This window comes from Accipiter gentilis, chromosome 33 (assembly GCF_929443795.1).
Source record: "Accipiter gentilis chromosome 33, bAccGen1.1, whole genome shotgun sequence".
NCBI lineage: Eukaryota > Metazoa > Chordata > Aves > Accipitriformes > Accipitridae > Astur > Astur gentilis.
The window spans coordinates 3,189,266-3,208,803 of NC_064912.1; the positions used below are offsets into that span (position 1 = coordinate 3,189,266).

Below are 19,538 nucleotides of genomic sequence, written 5' to 3' on the forward strand. Positions count from 1 at the left end.
TTTCACCCTGGTTTTGTCATGTTATACCTTCTGGTTTGTGCTGCTCTGGCAAACCAGATTGTTCCTCCTACATCCTTAGACCATTGCAGCTCCAACACGACCTCACCATACTCTGTTGAGCTTCCTTGGAGGAAGAAAATTAATTCAGCATTGTTAAAAAACAAAACAAAACACAAACAAACTTGCAAAATTCCTATTATAAGATGTTCTTAGAAACATCTAAGAGAGGTGAGGGAAGGAAGATAAGGAAGAAGGAGGACTCAAGTGAATGTGTCCTGTCATTCCTTCAGATTATCCTGATGTTTTTAATATACTGGCTAAGGTCAGAATGTTTAAAGGTTATCAAGTATCTGCCATATTCATGGTTGAAGTCCTTTGTCTTCTCGAGCTTCAGTCTAGGAATGTGTGTTTGGTTCCTCTTGCATCTCAAGAAAAAAAATGCTTCCTACATGCCATCTTGTGCTGGGGAGCTTGTACTTCCAAAAAGCTCTTTGCCAAGTGTTCTTAAAAAATAAACAGAGAAAACACAAAAACAAACGCCCTGAAAGAAAGAATTCAGTCACAGACTAGCTCTGTAGGATCTTTCAACTTCTTCATCTGCTTGGAATTTGATCCCATGTGCATCTCTGGTTTTTGCACAGAGTTATCAACTTGAAAATAGCCCACTCTAATTGTTGCTCTGGTACTACAACATTCAAGGTGGGAGTAGCACTTAGAAAGAAGCTGCCCCATTTCAGATTCTACAGCAGTTTTAAAAACAGTTAGTTCACTGTAAATATCAAGCAACCAATTCCACTTGTTAATGAAAGGAGGTCCATAGCAAGAGTGTGTGTTTTGCAGTCTCAGGTGAGAACTGCACAGAAGAGAGGGTGACAGGCTATCCCAGCAATAAGTGGCATAAGCAGGGGTGACCTTACTCTGCAACCATTGGGCACAAGGCACTTGGTGCTCTGTAAGTCCGGTCCTTTCAGCTTTTTGACACCACCTACTCAAGAAAGAAAAGGTTTGCAGATCAAGTGCCATCGATGTTGTTAGAAAACTTCTTTCATAAACCTCTTACAACTAATGTAAAACTCAAAAAATGTTCTTATTTTTGCTCCAGAGGGTGGGGAATAGGAACAACTTTTTATCATTAAGGCCTCTTTTATCGTTTTTTTTCTGCACCTGACACTTGAAAAGAAGGTGAAGGGGTGCATAAAGACCCTCTCTGGTAGATGCTGCCTCCTGGTTCATTAGTCCTAGTGAGCTAGTTTCATTATTTTTCAGTGCCTTTGTTGATGATTCTGCTGATTTCAAATCTTCTGTTTCAGAAGTAAATGTAAGCTATCCATCTCCTCAGGTTCCGTTTCTCTGCAGCCTGGATCGTTAAGGGAATGTTCCCAGCTGAGTTACTTGAGTTATTTTAGTGTCTTTGAAATAACAAGAAAGTGCTCTTTTCTAAAATGGGCAATGTTGGGTTTTTTTTCCTTAACAATTTGTTACCTTTGTCATCCTTGGCTTGCTTTGAACGATAGAATTCCACCAAATATCCAGCAGCCACGCATCCCCTAAGGTTGTGCCTCTGTAGCAGCAATTAGCCTTTACTATTTGTTGGCTTATACTACAATTATTCTAGTCATCTGCAGTTATAGCTGTTAAGTTTCTAGAAGGACTTGTTAGTCTCTTCCTGACAGTATAAAAGTTTGCTCTGTCATTTTTTTGTAAAGTATTTCCTTTGAGAAAGTGATGTGGATAAGGGAGTACTTTGGTGACTGAGAGCAAAGAAAAGCTACATGAACTTCAAAGCTGAGTGCCAGCATCCCTAGAAACAAGAAACCACAGAACAAGGGGCTCTGAAAGAGTTCCAGCTGAATAAACTGATGTTGGTATCGTCTTTTCTCTTTAGCCTCATGAAAGACTACTTCTTTAAACCGCCTATTAACAAGCTGAGCCTGAACTTCTTGGATCAGGATTTGGAGATGGCCTACAGGACAAGCTATCAGGAAGAGGTGTGTTTCTCCTGATGTCGATTTCCTTCTGTAATCTGCCTAAGCAACTGTCTGTCATTGTTTTCAACACATTTCACTGCAGTTGATGACAAGGGTCGTGAAATGTCAAATGTGATTTGCTACTTGGTATTGTTGCATCTGAAAACAGTCCCCTTTCAGCTTACCTGTCTTGTGCCATGCCCTGAGTCTCGTCCAATGTTTAGGCTGGAAATCAATTTTCACAATCCACCAAGACATACTAATTACTTCTCACCTGCCTTTTCTCCATTTTCAGGATAATGTTTTAAGGCTTTAGGCAGGCTAGAGAACCATGCTAAGATTCAAGGACCAAATGCTATTTGCCTTCTTATCAAATATCCTAACTTTGAGAATGGTAACTTTGACTTTGATTCTCATTCATGTCATAGCCTCATGGTTATCCCTGTGGAACCCAAGACTGCTCTGAACTCAAATGTTGTAAGTTCTGTAAGTGTGCTGCATTCAGAAACAGGCAGTTCAAAACACTGTGTAATGGTAAGGAACAGTGAGTAAATTGTAACAAACTTGGTGCTTTCTGCGGGATTCTGCACTGAGCGTAAAAGTCCTTAATCCCTTTGGGGGCTAACAGTATTGCAGGCCTCAATCCCCTTGGGGGCTAATAGTATTGCAGGCTTTCCATGTCGGTAGATATTCCTGCCTGGTTGTTTTAAGCAAGATGTTTTAAGTTTACCTATAGTGACATTAGGTGTCAGACTAACTCAGGCTACGTTTCCATGAGTAGCTGAGAAGTTGCTGCCAAAAGAGGGAGTTTGCTCTTCCCGCCTTGTTCCTACTCCTCTCTGCTCTTCCTAATGGCTCTGGTGCTTATCAGGCTTCCCTGCTGTGAGCCAGTTTGTTTTACTAGCCTAGCATAAAATATTCATGTTTTGTTTTTCTGTTTGGGGCTTTTCCTTTTTCTGTCTGGGTCTGTTTTCTGCTGTATTGAACCAGCAGCTCATAGAGAGGTTGGCAAGCACCAGAGTCAGTGCAAGATAAGTGTCCGGCAGCAGGAAGGAGAATGAGCCCTTCCCTTCCAGTAGCGTTGAGCTATTAGTTTGGGTCATCCATCTGGCAGAATTACATTGTGATAAATGTAGGTGTTGATTTCTTTTCTTCCTGGTAAGTCCTGCATCTGAGGACAGGTAGGATTTCTGCTTCTGCTGCTTGTTGCTTTCTGTTCATGGGCTGCTTTCTGTTCTGGGCAGCATTGTCACATTGTCCTAAGCAATAGCCCCTATTTGCTTGTTTTCCAGTGTTTACAAATGAGGCAGAGTTTAACAAAGGGAGGCATAGTTGTGTTGCAATTCAGTTTGATCACTTTGTTCCGAAACTCCATACTCATCCTGCAGCACCATATTCCAGTGGCATCTCTCTGAATAAAGCTCGTGTAGCAACAACAGGGAGAAACTTCTCATGGGATACAGCCTGCAAAATTTGCACAAGCTCTACAGAAAATAGTAAATCAAGTTCTTTCCAATTGAAAGATTGGAAAGAGAAGCGAAGCAGTGATAGTCAAACATATACAGATTGACCTATTAATGTGGGTATGTAGGAAATTATTAGAAAGAGCAGGAATGTGGTCTGTGCGTTCTGTTAGTGGCAAGCTATTAATTTGAAAATTATTATGTAAACCTCCCTGGAAACGGGAATCTTCATTCTGTAATAGTAACTCTGCAGCACTGGGGCAAAACCTGTTAAAGCCTTAATATTAGCATAGTACTGGTCCAAAACAACAACAAAAATCTTGGGAGATTGAAATGATTTGTCAGCACTGCCAGTTATTTAATTGTCTTGCAGTAAACTGTTGCTGAAAGTAACTTCCAACACCACTGAATTCACCTCTAATTACACAGTGCCAGCTGCATGCTTGGTTTGTAATTGTTCTCTGTAAGTGGCTCCACTTCACAAGAGCTTGCTTAGCCTGTTCATATTTGGAAATTAAGGCACTACTTAACACTGTTAGGGCATCCTTAACACTGTCACTTTAGGATACAGTGCTGCTTTCCTTAATTCAATTTAAGTGACTGTGTAGACTAACAGGATTCTGCTACAGTTCAGATTAAAAGGTAATTTTGGCACTGAATGATGCTAACTGAATATATTTGTTTGCAGAGAGGTACAAATGAGGAACAAGTTCATCTCCCAGTATTGCTGAGTGCAGATAGTGTTCTGAGGAGCAGAAGAAATTTCTGAATTAAACCAGAGTACAAGACTAGTAGTATTCAAACAGGGCTACTTCATGGTGATATGGATAACATACTTTCTGTTTTTCATTGGAACTTGCTTTCTGTGGTCCCCTGGGCAGATATAAACACTCATAAGACTGGGCTATTCTGAGTAAGCCAGGATGTGGAGCTCATGATCTAGTTTTCAGCTGGACTGGCCAAAGTAGCACACAGCACAGCTGCACAAGCACTGGGGCCAGGACAAGATGGGATGGGAATGTGTGGTAAGGGGTTACAGAAGAACAGTACTTGCTGTCCTGGGCTCTGATCAATTCAGATTACATAGCGTCCCAATTGCTGCTTTTAATCTGGTCTGAAAGGGAGATGTGAACTCAGCCACTGGCAAGTAACTGTTTATGTAGAGTGGTGTTTGGAGGGGTTTCTTAACCATTGGAACTAAAAGGTTTATTGTAAAATCTATTATTATTTTAAATGAAAATTATTGAAGAAAATGTCTTATAGCTTTATCTGCTAGTAGTTATGGTTTTTATGTTTCTTTACTTAGAATAGGCAATTTTCATGTGGTTTGTTTTTGTATCATAGTATTCTGTAAGAATCACCCCAGACCCAGGGGCTGTGCTGCCAGTGCCTTTTTTCAACACAGACTTATTCTCAGGGAACTGTGATAGCCATTGAACTACCTCTTCTGTTTCTTGTTTCAATACAGTACTTACGTTGCATTGATGAAGTGGCAAAAAGTTCTGTATTCCTTTATTTGTTTTTGTGAGCTGCTGTTTATGGTACAATTAAATTCAGCAAAATAGCATTTATTAATTTTCATCCCTTCCCTCAATCCCTGTATTCCACACAGGTTATAAGGAATGCTCCAGTGAAGACATTTGCCAGTGCTACCTTCAGCTCACTCCTGGACGTGTTCCTCTCCACCACAGTCTTCCTCATACTCTCTGTCACATGTTTCCTGAAACATGGGATGGTTGCATCCCCTCCACCACCTGCAGCAGTTGTGGTGTTCATCATCGCCATCCTGCTAGAGGTGCTGTCCCTTGTCATCTCAATTAGGTAAATAAAGCATAAGAAAGTCTTGAAATAGCAGTGACAACTAAAATGGTAGCTGGCTTGGGAACATTTTGTTTGACAGCATCCCAGGAACTCACTTGGATGATCTGTAATATTTGGAGAACAGTGTTAGTGAAGCTAAGAAGGCTTGCAGCAGATCTTGTGTAAAGAGAAGTCTAGCTACTGAAATTGCAGGAGAGAAAGGTGACTCTGATCGAGGCCACTTAAGGAAACAGAACCTGCATGCCATGCCTGCCCCTGCTTTTATTGTTCCTTGGGATGCCACACACCAACTGGATATCTTCTCCCCTCACAGGGCCATCAGAATGAGGGAATTCAAACAGAAAACTAGTATCTGTCCTTCAAAAAAAAAAAAAAAAAAAAACAACCCTTTTAAATTCCTAGATAAAAGTACACCATTCTGGTGTTAAAACTTGAAATAATTTATCAGATATGCAAAGAGCAGTTCTTTTCTTAAAAAAAAAAAAAATTAAAAAAAAAAATTGCAAAAGTCACATTGCATCTGTCCGGAATTAGTTTTCTTAATCCTCAAGTCTCATGGGTTTAATATTCAAATAGTTTGTGTTTTCTGTTTGACACATAATTGGAGTTCAGCATTTCCCCCAAGTCCTGGGCTGCGTGACAGTCAGCTGCTGCTTGCATAAAGGGTGGCTTCGCAGGACTGTGCTCGGCAGTGCCACCCCCCATACCGCCTCTTTGCAGCCAGCAACGAAGAATCCCCAGTCCCTGAATTCTTATACATCCCTACGTCCCCTGTGCCTCTGCCTCTCCTGTGCCCTTGGAGGTGAGGCTCAGCTGCAGATGCAGATACCTGGTATTTAAGAATGACTCCTCATTCCTGACTTGTACCCAGTCACCCGGAGGATGTGTGTGCTTGACCTCTAGGATGCTGACGGGCCTTACCCCAGCATTTTTAACTGGTCAGCGAGCGGTTACTATGCGGTTCCTATGTAACGTGGGGTTTCCCCCAGGCACACTGGAGCTACTAACACATTCAAGTATAGCAGAAGACTGCAGTTGTACATGCATTCAGTAAAGCTCATGCTCTCCTGGGTGTGTTGTCTGATTTATACAGATACTACATGTAACCTGTTATTAACCAAGATGATAGACTAATAAGTTGTTTGTTTGTCTATACTTGTGAGAGCAAGTTTATTCTGCTCTCCTCATCCCCTGTTTTCGCTGCACTTCCTTCTGACACAAGAGCATGTTATAAGGGCGGTGTGTGGAAACACATCCCCTCACTTGTAGTTCTGCAAATCTATCAGGTATGTGTAAGTTAAAATGCTTTTGTAATTACAAGTTAGAAGCAATTTTGCTGTTGTTTCAAAAGAAACAAGAGATTGCAGTTTGCACTCTTTTATTTTGACTTTTCAGGGTCAAAGTAAAAGATACTATATTAGTACTTCAGTTGCTGAAGCAAGCTTGGAACTCAGTGTGCATATAAATGTATGCAAGCATATTTACATGAAAGCTGGCATTTAGGAGTAGAAAGATGTCATTTATGAACAGTGGAAATGCTTTTAAGGATAGTCTTTCTTAGCAGATGTATTTCATTGTTGCAATTTGAATAGTATTGTAGTTCTGGAGTTTTTAGAAAAATCTAGAAATTCAGAAAGTGTTAAGAACTGTACTGGGAGATGGTTGAACTGGTAGGACTGTCATTCTAGTGCATCCTAGAATGTTGCTCTGTCCTCTCTCTTCCACCAGAAATGCATTTTCCTCTTTGCAGAACAGTTTCTGTACGCTGTCTTGGGTGAGGAGGGAAGCTTTTTTTGTTGGTTTAACATGCCTGGGCAGCTCTTTCATCACACCAGGCAGGAGAGTAGGAAGGCAGCAGTGAGCAGGTGGTCTGGGTTTAGTGGCCATGGCATTGTATCCTTGAATTTGTTCAGCTCTGAACAACTCGACCACCACTTTGCAGAAGAGCTAGTATCTGCTATCCAGATATGTTTGGAGAAAATTTGCGTTCATTCACCTGGTAGGTGAATTTTTACTCTGGCTTAGTATTTTTCATTATTGTTCCCACTTGCTTTTCCAATGCTACATTGCATTTGCCTTTTCTTATTTTGTATATTTATAAAAATTACTGCTATAATCTTAGAAATTTTTATATGTAGGTACATATGGTTTTACTTCAGTCCTGTTCTATGATTGGTGGTTTATGGGTTTCTTAAGGAGATGGAAGATTTTTTTTTTTTCAATAACCTATCTATATAGTCAAGAATTTGCAAAGTGGTTTTGTCTTTCTGGCTGTACAGAGGTTTAGCTTCGTTGCAGCAGTATGTTGTTGAGAGCCATGCTTTCTGGTAGCAAGCCTGGGCCATTACTGAGGTGAATTTAAGTGGTTTTATAATGTTTTCTTAACACTATTTGGTTTTGCCACTGACATTTCTAATATTGTCATGAGGCTATGTTGGCTTAAAGCCCAAATTTTACGTTCTGAGCTGGCTTGGATGCCTCTTTTAAAAAGTCAGTGAGATTTAACAAGCAAGTGTTTCAGGATGACTCCGAAGTCTTAGAAGTATATATATCTTTTTAATATTAATCATTCTTTTGTTCTTAATTCTGATTTGAAAAACAGGTTGGGAAACATCTCACACTGTGGAGAACATCTGTAGCCAGCTATCAAAACTCACATCATCCCACCTGGCGTAGTAATAACAAATTTTCAATAAGCACTGTATTGACAGCATGCAGGACTGTCTTTATCCTAACAGGCACTCACAGGAGGTTTGCGCACACATCCTGCACAGCTACTACGGGTGCAGATGATCGGTGGTCGCTAACACTTGCTGCACTCATTGGAGTCAAGCTGACAGTTGAATCTCAAGACCCCACAAATTCTCCTGGTTAGTTTGGGAAACAGGAATCACTGTACAGGATAAGCGATTGTTGCCCTTCCCTGTGCCCTCTCCATCAAACTGGCAGTTGAGGAGTGGGGATGTAGGAATCGAATCACCAGGTATCCCTTGCTACTGTAGCCCTTGTTGTACAAGTGAGATGTGTCGCTCCTTTCTTTTTGCTGAGGGGGAATTGTCTGCAAATCACTCTGTATTTATGCCGGAGTTACAAGGAATTGGTTCTCAGGAACTTGCTACCACGGAGTCACATTTGCAATCTTTCCTCTACTAATGAGACATAATTTGTATTTGGCTTAACTCTGATCATCACATCTAAGGTGACTCTCTTAAAGTACATAACAGGATCATCTCAGATCTGAGTAGGTCTTATCCAGGGTACCTTCTTGAAAATAGCATCATACGAGACACCAAAAAAGAGCAGTCTTTGTAGATGAAAAATCCCAGAAGCTTTCAGGTAGGTTTTCAGTTTTAAATGTAATGGCAACAGTGTATCGGGGAGGGAATTTTGTAGGAAAAGGTATCTGTTTTGGCTTGGAGGGGTTTTTTTGTTTTGCATTTATAATATGTATTTACTTTATAGTAAATACATAAAATATGCTTTTGGGCCCCTCTGGTCTCCACAACCTGAGGCATACACTTCTGTACAGTTCCCTTGAGCAGAAAGAAGAAAATCATCTTTTTCCTCTTCAAAGTGAGGACTGCTCACTCTGACCACTCGTTATGCACAGAAACGGTGCAGAACTTCCTGTGCAGAAATGTCATCCCAAATGACAATCACAGAATACCACCGAGATATCTTAAGGGAGGAGATTGGACTACAATGCTGGGCACAATCCCAGAATTTCAGGAAAAGGGATTATTTTAGGACCAGAAAATTCTTGCCTAAGTTTTTCATTGTATTTTCATTATCGTGATGCAAAACACCCTGCCTTTAAATTAGTCTAACTTTTAATTGAATCCAGGACTCTGCCTAGGAAGTACTCGCTACAGCTCTTGTGGCTAAGTCCTTTAGTCCAGCTGCAGGAGTGGGAGAGGAGAGCACTATCACTGTCTGTACAATGAGAAACTACTTTAAACTTCTAAGTTCTAGAAGAGCAGAAGTCCTCATGGAGCAAAGCTTACAAAGGAGAAGGATGTTTGGAATCCTCTGAAGTGTCTGATAATGAATTATTGGAGTATCTATAGATGAGGATCCCACTGTTACCACAAGTGCCACTCTAAAATTAATTGTATAAAGCTGCACGTAAAAGTTGGCGCTTCATTTGTAAGCATGTGGAAGATGTCATCTCCTGTTCTGTAAACATAGTGCCAAGAATGTTCTTCTGCCCACTTGAATGTGACTACTTTGACTTTCACGGGTTCAGTTGAGGTGTAAGAGGTCCTAAAGTTCTGCTATTTTATAAAAATACCTTGGGGGACACGTCATTGAACATAGAAGAGTGTGAGATTTCACTTGGGATTATTAGGAGTGCTTCTGCAGGAATATAGGTAAAGACATCTGCTCACTATTGTAGCTGTAAATACAGGATTTTTATTAACTAGGTACTTTTGACATCTAGTTCTTGTTCTCAAGTAAAACTTGTTATAAATAAACTTGTTTTTTTTAAAAAAAAGTGTTGATTTTGATAGCATCCTTCAGTGAAGAATTCTGGGTGAAGTGATGAGGCCAGAATAGTGGATATTTCAGCCCTGTTCAAAAGAGTGGGAGCTCTTGAGTTGATTGGTGACTTTAGAAGGACCTTTCTAGAGAGCAAAAAATGTATCTTCTGGATGAAGAAAGCAAGTACAATCAAAACAGTAGAATGGGAAACTGCTGGTGTCTGAGTAAGCAAAGCTGCCCTTTTCCTGGTACTTCACCTTCCCAGGCTCACCGAAGTAACACTCATGGTCTGTCCATAGCTGAGACCCTGTGGCCAGCCAGTTGGATCTTCTTAAATTCCTAATGACTGGGAACAGAAATTGTTTTCTGCAACTAGAGCTTAATGAACCGATTCTGTTAACAACATGACTGATACAGAGTATTGATGCAAGGGAAAACAATGTATTCTGTTTGTCTTTATTTATTTCTAACATCTGTGACTTTGGTATTTAATATCCCACCAAATCGCTGCTATGCCAAAAGCTTTTGATTTGAACTATGGGAATTGATTTTAAACTGCCAGTAAATACAGAAATGATGGTAACATTCTCCATTACCCATTAATCATTTATGTCAGAGTTACTAATTTGAACTCCAGCTTGTGTAAACATCTTGGATGCTTTAGCATTTAAGCCCTGTTGAGCTACCCACTGACACTGCATTATTTACTGATACTGCCCTGTAGCCATTAAATCTGTCTGCAGCTCTCATTGCTGTCTGGATTTAATGCACTTCTTATTTCCTGCGATGGGAAGGTTGTGCTGTATTCACAGGCTTTCGCTGTTTTGTGATGGATGAGTTTTCAATCACTTTAATTCCAGAGTGCAGAGCATCTTGATAAATACCGACCCCCCCCCAAAAAAAAATAAAAAAAAAATCAGTGCAAGAAGGTAAACGTTATCATGAGAAATGTGGTAGTGACCTGGAATTTGTGCTAGCTTTTTTGAAGCACACAGCTGCCTAAATAAAGAAGTGTCCTCATCACAGGATTAACTGATCGGGTTTGCTGATGGATTTGTTGCTATAGTTCCCACAAGAATTTGTCCAGGCATGGAGCCTTGGAAAGGAAAAAAAAAAAATAATAAAAAACAAAAGCCTTCTGCACCATGGAGTCCCTGTTGTGTGGGTTGGGGTGAGAGACATGAGCTGCACTGGGTATCTGCCACGCTTTGTGTGCCACAGAGTTGGTTTCTGCGCCAGTCTGCATGGGAGCGACATGGAAGATCACGGAGCGCGTGGGCAGAGGTGTCGCTGATCTGCCTTCGGAGAGACGGGCTTCTCCTGGCTCTCCACCCAGCCACCAGCGGGGAGCACGGGCACGTAGGTTAGCCCGCGGAGTGCTCTGCCTTAGAGCCCAATTCAGTTTCCTTTCTCACAGTTCAGCCATGTAAATGTTAATCCTAATTCATAGGCTTTGGGAGAATTGAACTTTATTTTTAGAGACATGAACTTGGGTGTCATTTTCAGAAGTACTCGATACTGGGCTAACTTGGCTGCCACTGAAGACAGGCGTAGCTCTGTCAGTGATGTTAGAGGCAACTGAGTTAGGACAATATATAATGCTTCAGAAAACCCAGTTCTTACTCGTAGGGCTTTTTTAAAAAAAATATTTTGCCTTATATACATTCGTTTAGTTTCTGTGCTTTGTTGGAAATTCTTTTTTTATGGTGGAATATAGCTATGATTTTTGGTGTAAATGAAAGGCCATTAAACTAGGAAGTAGCAAATCTGTGAGCACCCTCTCGTGGGGTCTGGATGTATTACAGCGTTCCCATCCTGTTACCCCAAATTTATCTTTTTCTATGCCTTTAAGTATAATTTCCAGATTTTAATATGTTAAATTGGAGAAGAGCTTTTGAAGCTTCAAAAAAATGCTTGAGCTCACAACGGTGTCAGAAATCTAGACTAGAGAATTGAAATAACATTCACAAACAATACATATTCAAAGGTGTGGAATAAGTGTCAAATTCACATAAAGAACTTTAAATTCATCCTGTTTTGTATCAGGCTTTTATCCAGCATAATACCTTTTATTTTAGACAATTGTGTTAAATAATCAGTGGATATCTTTTTTTAAAGGATATAGGAAACATGGAATCATTTGTGTAACTCTGGAGATTGTGAATTTCATATTTAGTTTATGTTGTATTTATACTTTTTTTTAGCTGTGAGCATCTCTGTCCAAAAAAAGTAGTAATTATCTACTGTTTGGGGCTCTGCTGTAGTCCACTGTTATGACAGCAGAGTTACCTGCCTAGACTGATTCCAGTAATTACATACATCCACATGTAATGGCTTTAAATGAAGCTAACTGTACTATGTTACCTTTTTATGTCTTCATAAAAATAATTAGAACCTTGAACAGCAGTTGCAATTTTTCTAGAGTGACTAATGTTTATGAGCTTTAAGAAGGAAGTTATCCTGAGGAGTTGTTCCTGTAGATAAAGAAGTTTTCTGTGCAATGTCCTGGAGCATTAAGCATCCTTTTACCTTTCCTTATTCATTTTAACAATTAGAAATGCTCTCATTTAAGAAGTATCTCTGTTAAGCTGCTTTCCAGAGCTCTTCCAGTTGGCTCCTTCAGCACTTCGCAGGTTTGGGCCGTCGTTTTATCAGCAGCTTGAGGCAAGAACCGTTCCTTCCCGCGTGCCTTGTGCGGAGCCAACTGGGTTGCTATGATAGATACCAACAGGCGAGCGGAGGAGCGTGCCAGCTGCCAGCTGGCCTCCGAGGTGCTCATCACAACTGCTTCTCGGGCTCTGCTGCCTGCTGAGGGTGCCAGCTCTCAGCCCACACTCTTCTTCCCCTTCCCTAATGAGAGGGAACGGAGTCTGATTGCAGACGGGAACTTCTGTCGGGGTGGTTGTAACTGGGAGAACTGGTTTCGACTGCAGTATAATGTTAAGACAGCGTGGATTTGCACAGCCTCTGGGTGACTGTTAGCGGAGTATACAGCCCTGCTTTTCAGACGTTTCTGGTGTCATTTCAAGTAATTTTTTTATCTTGTTTAAAGCTTCCCTTCTCCCCACCTGCTTTAAGGCTAAATACTTATGAATGGAGAGAAGTCTTTCCTATGCTTGCCTTTCAAGTAAATGAAATTTGGATTTCAGTTTGTTTTCTCGAAGCCCACCATTCCACTTGCTCTCCCTCCCTTTGCTGACACCCCTTGCCGGAGCAAACAACCAGTCATCTTTCAGCGAAGGTGGATTATTTCCTGCAGTTACCAACAGGTGCTATGGCATGTAGTGTGCTGTGATTGCTCATACAGTCTAAGTGAAGGATTTGAAGTTATATTATTACAAGTAAATTAGATGTATGAAGTGATGCGCTGAAATTAATGCCTTGATCTGTGATTTCATTTGTTCCAGAATGGCATTCTTTCTGGAGGAGGTGATGACTTGCACCAAGCGTCTCCTGGAGGTGATATCTGGCTGGCTGCCTCGACATTTTTTCGGTGCAATCCTGGTTTCTCTTCCAGCTCTTGCAGTTTTTTCACACTTCACCTCTGATTTTGAAACAAATATACATGTAAGTTGTCGAACTCTGTTTCATAATCTGACGGTTTGGATCTAACAAAGCTTGTTGCTTGCCTGCCATGTTCTTTTCACCTCCCTCGTGCTTTACATCTGTTTGATACAGATGCCTTAGAGGGATAGGGCTTTTGTGTATGATGAAATGCCTAGTTTGTTATATAAATACAGTCACTTTCTTATTTGAAAACTCTCATACAAAAGAGGAGAGGGATACCTATAAATGCCTGCCCACATACATACTTTTTTTTCGTTAGACCAAACACTTCTGCAAGTGTTTTTTCTAGATAATGCAAGTAGTGTATCTCAGGCTTTTCATTGCATTCATTCTGGTTTTGATTTAGAGTTCGTAGTCAGAGATGCTGTGTATACTTAAAAACTTTGCATGCATGTTAGTGAATTTCAACAGCAAGAACAGTATTAGCGGATGTTTTTTCTTTGCAGAGTTAGATGGAGAAACTCAAAGGAGAGAGCTCTCAGTACATAGAAAGGATTACCCTGCAGGGGCTGCAGGAATGGTTAAAGGAATGCAATAGCTGTCTTCTGAAAAGGAATGGAAAGAAATTGGCATATTTAGCCCAGTCACAGAAAGGTCCATAGGGGATTTAGTGTCTCCTTTAATAAGAACATTCAGAAGGGGGAACGAGGGGTTAAATATTGAGGAGAGGGAAGGACAGTTTAATTTAAAGGCTAATTGTAGCATAAAATCAATGCTTAAAACCTGTTCGTGAATAAAATGGACTGGAACCAGAGATTAATGTTTCTCTGCAAGTTTCTCTTATGTAGCACAGTGTATGATCCTTCCTTTCCAGGATCTTCGGGGAATTATGTTTCACAAATCTCTTGCTATTTCAGGGCCCTGGGTGTAGGTGACGACCAGATCCTCATCGTTCTTCCTATCGCAGTTTATTACTGGGTGTTGGGAAGTGTTTGTTCCATGGGAATATGTGGACCAGAAGTTCTTTCGTCTTTCCTGTTTTAAACATATATTCCATGGTTATCACAGTCACAGAAGAATGTATCTGCTATTCTTTCACATCCCATGTTTAAAATCATTCTGCAGCTTTTGCCTTTTGTGAACTTCGGTTAATTATTTTTAAGCTGTAAATTTTTTTTTCCAGTTTAATGATGGTCTTTCTCCCTGATGACTACCAGTAAACTAATTGTAGGAATGTTTTCCTCACACTGAAGGGAGCTGAAAACCTTCAAAACTCTCAAATCTGTCCATTGATTTTTATATCATCTCATTCATCACCACCCATGATCATCTCTCCAAATGTTTAAAAATAATGTTGGAAGAACCATTTTATTTGTGTATTCTCGATACCTGTTCAGATCAGGTTGTTAGTCAAAATGCTTCAGGCAGCAGCAGTAAGATGGCAGTGTTTATCACCAAACTGAGAATGAACTTTGCTTTCTTTCCTCTTGCAGGTCCTCCAGAGTCGTGGGGTTGTTGGCTCACTCTCCAAGAGATGTCCCAACTCGTCTTGTGCTCAGTGTTTCAGCAATCATGGAGCTCTAGGAAATGGAGTCAATCTATAGAGGGTCAGGTAAGTGTCATATTTTACTATGACATGGTTTTGCAAAGTTTTTTTTTATTCATAGCATTTTATACCCTCCCTGGATATAAAATAATTAAAATCAAAATTAACAAAAACAGCAATAAAAAAAAAAACTTTCCAAAGCCATGCATACATAGTAAAACACAGCACTTACTGACCCTCTGTAGGCTGGCTTCATGCTGGGGCATCACTTGGAGTGAGAACCAGTGCTCTGCCACTTTAGGAGACCTGAAATGGGGGGAAAAAAGTAAGTTTAAATTATGGTTTTTTTATGGACAATTCTGAAATTCCATTTATCCATTTTTGAGTCATTTAAAAAAACAACTGTGCTTGTGGTTTAAAAATGGTAAATTATGTAAGATTTTTTTTCCATACACTGTGTCTACTTCTGAATCACATGCTTATTTGTTATGCTACAGTATTGCTAAACTGCAGTCTCTGCACTTCAGCTGTAAAGGAAATTTAAAATGAGAGAGAATGATCATTTGATACTGTGAAATGCAGTATGTAGCTAGAACAGAACTCCATAATGCAGTTGTGGAGTCTCTGTTTTAGCTTGGATGGTCATGAATATTCTTGATAAAACCAAAATTTGCACATCAGCTTGAGAATTTGTATCTCGGGGAAATGAAGACATTTTGGGTAACATATCTGTCCTGCACTTCCTTTTCTTTATCCAGTAAAGATGTGGAAAGGGAAAGGTTTTTTGGGATAGGACATTTGGAACAGAAAATCTAAAACTGTTCTTTCAAATTGGCATAAGTGGTGGTGTTGCCAAGCATCAGCTGACAATGACTGATACCTGCCTTTTGTTATCAGACCAGATTTTTTTCTTGTTTGGATTCACCTGTTGCTGTCCAGTATGATAATGTCCTCTAAGAAGTGTTTTTAAAAGTAGGCAGTTGGGTGAAGTTTCTGAGGGTGAATGTGTTCCATGTTTTCAATGCAGTGGAATGTTGATATTTAGTTTAAAACAGACAGGGTCTAACCCCAGCAACTGAGAGGAGGTTACCATGAGTATTTACCTTGTTTTCCTCCTCCCCTTTTCCTCCTCTCGTTTTTTAAACAAGAAGAGACACTGAGCTTTTTGTAAAGGTAAGCTGAAGGTATTGAAAGTTACTGAAATAATGGTTGTGTAATGCAGTAATACAAAACTTCATTTAGGGAAAATTGTGACAAACTACTTGTGCTACAAGTTTTCTTGCTCTTTGAAGGGAAGACCTCCATCTTCAAGTGCTGTCTCCTGATACAGACACTGTGAGGGATTACTTACTGTGCACATAATACAGATAAAATTAGGTATTTCTCTTTTGTATCACACATTCGTTAGTTTACACCAGCATTTATGTGCAGAAGGGCTGTAGTCAGCAAGAAGAAGCTAACTTGCGCTCTCTCTCTTTGTTGCAGTACACCATGTTTATGTGTTGCGCGATTCTGATCACCATTGTGCAGTATTGTAACTTCTGCCAGCTTAGCTCCTGGATGAGATCTCTCTTGGCAACCGTAGTAGGAGCAGTGCTTCTCATTCTGCTCTACATCTCCTTGTGTCCAGACAGGTGAGCATCACACCTTATCACTCACAGGCTGTGTTTTAGGTGGACAAATTTGGTTTTCTCTGCCAGTAAAGTGAGGATCTAATGCATGGGATTTTAGTATCTGCCATGACTTTCTCCAGCTTCTCAAACTTAATGATTTTATTTGGGAAGAGTTCTGCTTTTTTTTTTTTTTTTTTAAAGGATTTCAGGACAATATCTGAGGGGCCCTTTCCTGTAATATGTTTTGAAATGATACTGTCCTCAACTGATGTGTTTCTAGGGCACACTTATTCTTACCAGACCCATAGAACTGCCTTTCACTGTTTGTTTGAAAATCTATTTTATTAAGAAATTTCTGAGGCATTTGGTTGTGCCAGAGAGCCCAGTTGTTCCCCCACACCCCTCTGGATTTATTTTTGCCCTTAGGAACCATGTATCTTTCTTCCACCTCCTTCCTCAAGGAGTTTTCCACTGTGGAAGGCAGGTGCTTAGCTTTAATAGGATTCTAATATGCTGTTTTCTTTCTCACTTTCCTGCCTTCTCAGAGGATGCTGCAAGACAGTAACCAGAGGAATCAAGTTAATGCCATTTCTGTGCAATAACCTTAAGGCTTTTCAGTTTTTCCTCTGATAAGCAATTTTATCCATAGGACAACTTGTTTGCAGTGTTCTCCTTCTATTTGCTTGCCAAGAGAATCAAGGGAGTCCTTCCAGCCATCCACTCCTATTGTCAAAATTTTATAATCAACTTGCACTTCTCAGTGGCTTAAGAAAGATCATAGTCCTTGGCACTCTTACCATATGGTAGACTTTGCAAGGACTTCTTATGCTAGATTATTCTAGTTCCTAACCCTTTTTCAGAGGCCTGCTGAATCATATGGTGAAAAACAAGAAAAAACCCCAAACAAACCAAAAAGAGTTTGCAGACACATGTTTTGTGTGAGTATTTAGCTTTTAATCCCCTCTTCAAGTAACTTCAGTGGTCTTTTTTTAATCTTGATCTAATTTATGTAAAAAAAGACAAGGAGAATAAAAGTCACGCCTTAACGCCTGTTCACATCTGTAATTTGGAAGTGGCTGTAAGGGTTGTAGGAAGAAAGTCTTTCCTTGGAGGAAAAAAAAAAAAGACTTGGAACTGGGTCATGGTTTCTAGATCATATTAGTCTAAAGAAAAATCCCTTTCTTGTCTGTCTGCAGAGCACTTGGACAAGGAGTGCAGGACAGTTCTTTCTAGCTTCAGTGGAGGGAAGTAGTGTTCAGTTTCTGGATGACTCCTCTTTCTCATCTTTGATTTGTCCCTTTGGTTTTAGTTGTCCACCTCACCTAACATTGTCTCTCTTCCAGCACACTAAATGACCCTCTCCCAGTAAGAAAGCTGACTTTCCACCAGTTGGCTTTTTCTTTTGTAACACGGACACTTTTCACTGTCCAACCACCGGCTTCACTGAGAAGTTAACCCCAGGTTTGGTTTTTCAGGGAAGTTAGTGAAGAGCAAACCCTTGCTGCCAGTTCTTGACTCCCTGGCTACTTTTCCATAATTCACCCCAAGCAGGGGTTCTTGCAGCTCATTAAGCTATATGCGTCCTAGCGTGTCTGCATGGAGCTAGCGTGGCGTTAACTAGATGCTGGTTCACAGCAGAGCCTTTTAAAATAGGGCAATATAATATATTTGTAGTACCAAAAGTCTTCATACAAAGGCAGGCAGTCCAGCCAAAGCATGAAAAAGGTATAGTGGTTGACAGTCCCTGGGTGAGTGTTTGAACAGACCTCTGTGCATCCATGTCAAAGGCATTTTGTCACAGAAGAAAATCATAAGGTCTGGTGCCATAATTGTAACTCCTAGTTCTTTATTCAAAGACAAAATTTTAGAACAAATTATATGGGCTATTACTAAATCAGCTCACGCATAAGCTCTGTATTAAGACTTTGCAGAAAGACGGACACAAAACTTGGGATTTTCCCTACATTTCAACTTTATTAAGTGACTAGGAAAGTGTGTTCTTCAGCAGACAGGTGGAGACCTTGCTATTTTATCAGTTCATAGCATCAGCGTTTGCTGACTACTAAAGGGTTGGTATGAATGTTAAAGAAACATTATCTTAAGAAATTTTGCATATTTTTGCCTGTGGCTTGAATACCGGTGACCATTAAGGGGCAAAGTACAGAACTCATGGAATGTGTTGTTATTTCATCTTTTAAAAATAAATATTTAAAGTAATAGACAGAGCTGTTCAACTGCAGATCTGAGAAAGTGATTTATAGAATTGATCATGAACAAAAATAATACAGGTTGAATTAGTGAGACCCATAACTTTTGTTTGTTAAAAATAACTTTTTTGTTCTTCTTATCATTAGTCTGGATAATATGTTTTGTCACAGTGGCAATTGCAGCTTTGTATGCATCACGGGCAAATCTATTCTGCAGATTTCTTTGCTGCTTTTTCCAAAAGTAACTAATCCCAAGAGTTGTAATTCTTGATTGGTGGTAGAGAAATTGTAATGCAAGTGTTGTGGTTTAACCCCAGCCAGCAACTAAGCCCTACACAGCCGCTCACTCGCTCCCCCCCCACCCCAGCGGGATGGTGGAGAGAATCAGGAAAGTGAGAAAACTGGTGGGCTGAGATAATGACAGTTTAATAGGTAAAGCAAAAGCCAAGCACGCAAGCAAAACCAAACAAGGAATTCATTCACCGCTGCCCATGGGCAGGCAGGTGTTCAGCCATCTCCAGGAAAGCTGGGCTCCATCACACATAACGGTGACTTGGGAAGACAAATGCCATCACTCCTAACGTCCCTCCCCTTTCTCCTTCTTCCCCCAGCTTTAGATGCTGAGCATGACGTCCTATGGTCTGGAATATCCCTGGGGTCAGTTGGGGTCAGCTGTCCCGGCTGTGTCCCCTCCCAACTCCTTGTGCCCCCCCAGCCTCCTCGCTGGTGGGGTGGGGGAGAAGCAGAAAAGGCCTCGACTCTGTGTGAGCACTGGTCAGCAGTAATGACAATATCCCTGTGTTATCAATGCTGTTTTCAGCACAAATAGAAAACATAGCCCCATACTAGCTACTACAAAGAAAATTAACTCTATCCCAGCCAAAACCAGCACAGCAAGTAAACGCAAAAATTGCTTGAACTACTTACTTGTT

The 19,538-nt window shown here is 40.4% G+C and overlaps 2 protein-coding genes across 7 annotated transcripts in view; one reads left to right on the forward strand and one right to left on the reverse strand.

Annotated features, from left to right (window-relative positions):
- GLIS2 (GLIS family zinc finger 2) overlaps positions 1-19,538 on the reverse strand; it is a 300,390-nt gene that overhangs the window by 131,439 nt on the left and 149,413 nt on the right. The gene's annotated exons all lie outside the window — the stretch shown is intronic.
- ADCY9 (adenylate cyclase 9) overlaps positions 1-19,538 on the forward strand; it is a 99,673-nt gene that overhangs the window by 61,948 nt on the left and 18,187 nt on the right. For all 6 annotated transcript variants that reach the window (XR_007504526.1, XR_007504527.1, XR_007504525.1 and 3 more), the window contains 4 exons: positions 1,886-1,988; positions 5,043-5,251; positions 13,141-13,300; positions 16,272-16,420. Coding sequence is in view for 3 of the 6 variants with exons in the window: in XM_049791148.1 (XP_049647105.1) it covers positions 1,886-1,988; positions 5,043-5,251; positions 13,141-13,300; positions 16,272-16,420 (621 nt within the window). In the remaining 3 variants the exon portion in view is untranslated. The remainder of the gene's footprint in view (positions 1-1,885; positions 1,989-5,042; positions 5,252-13,140; positions 13,301-16,271; positions 16,421-19,538) is intronic.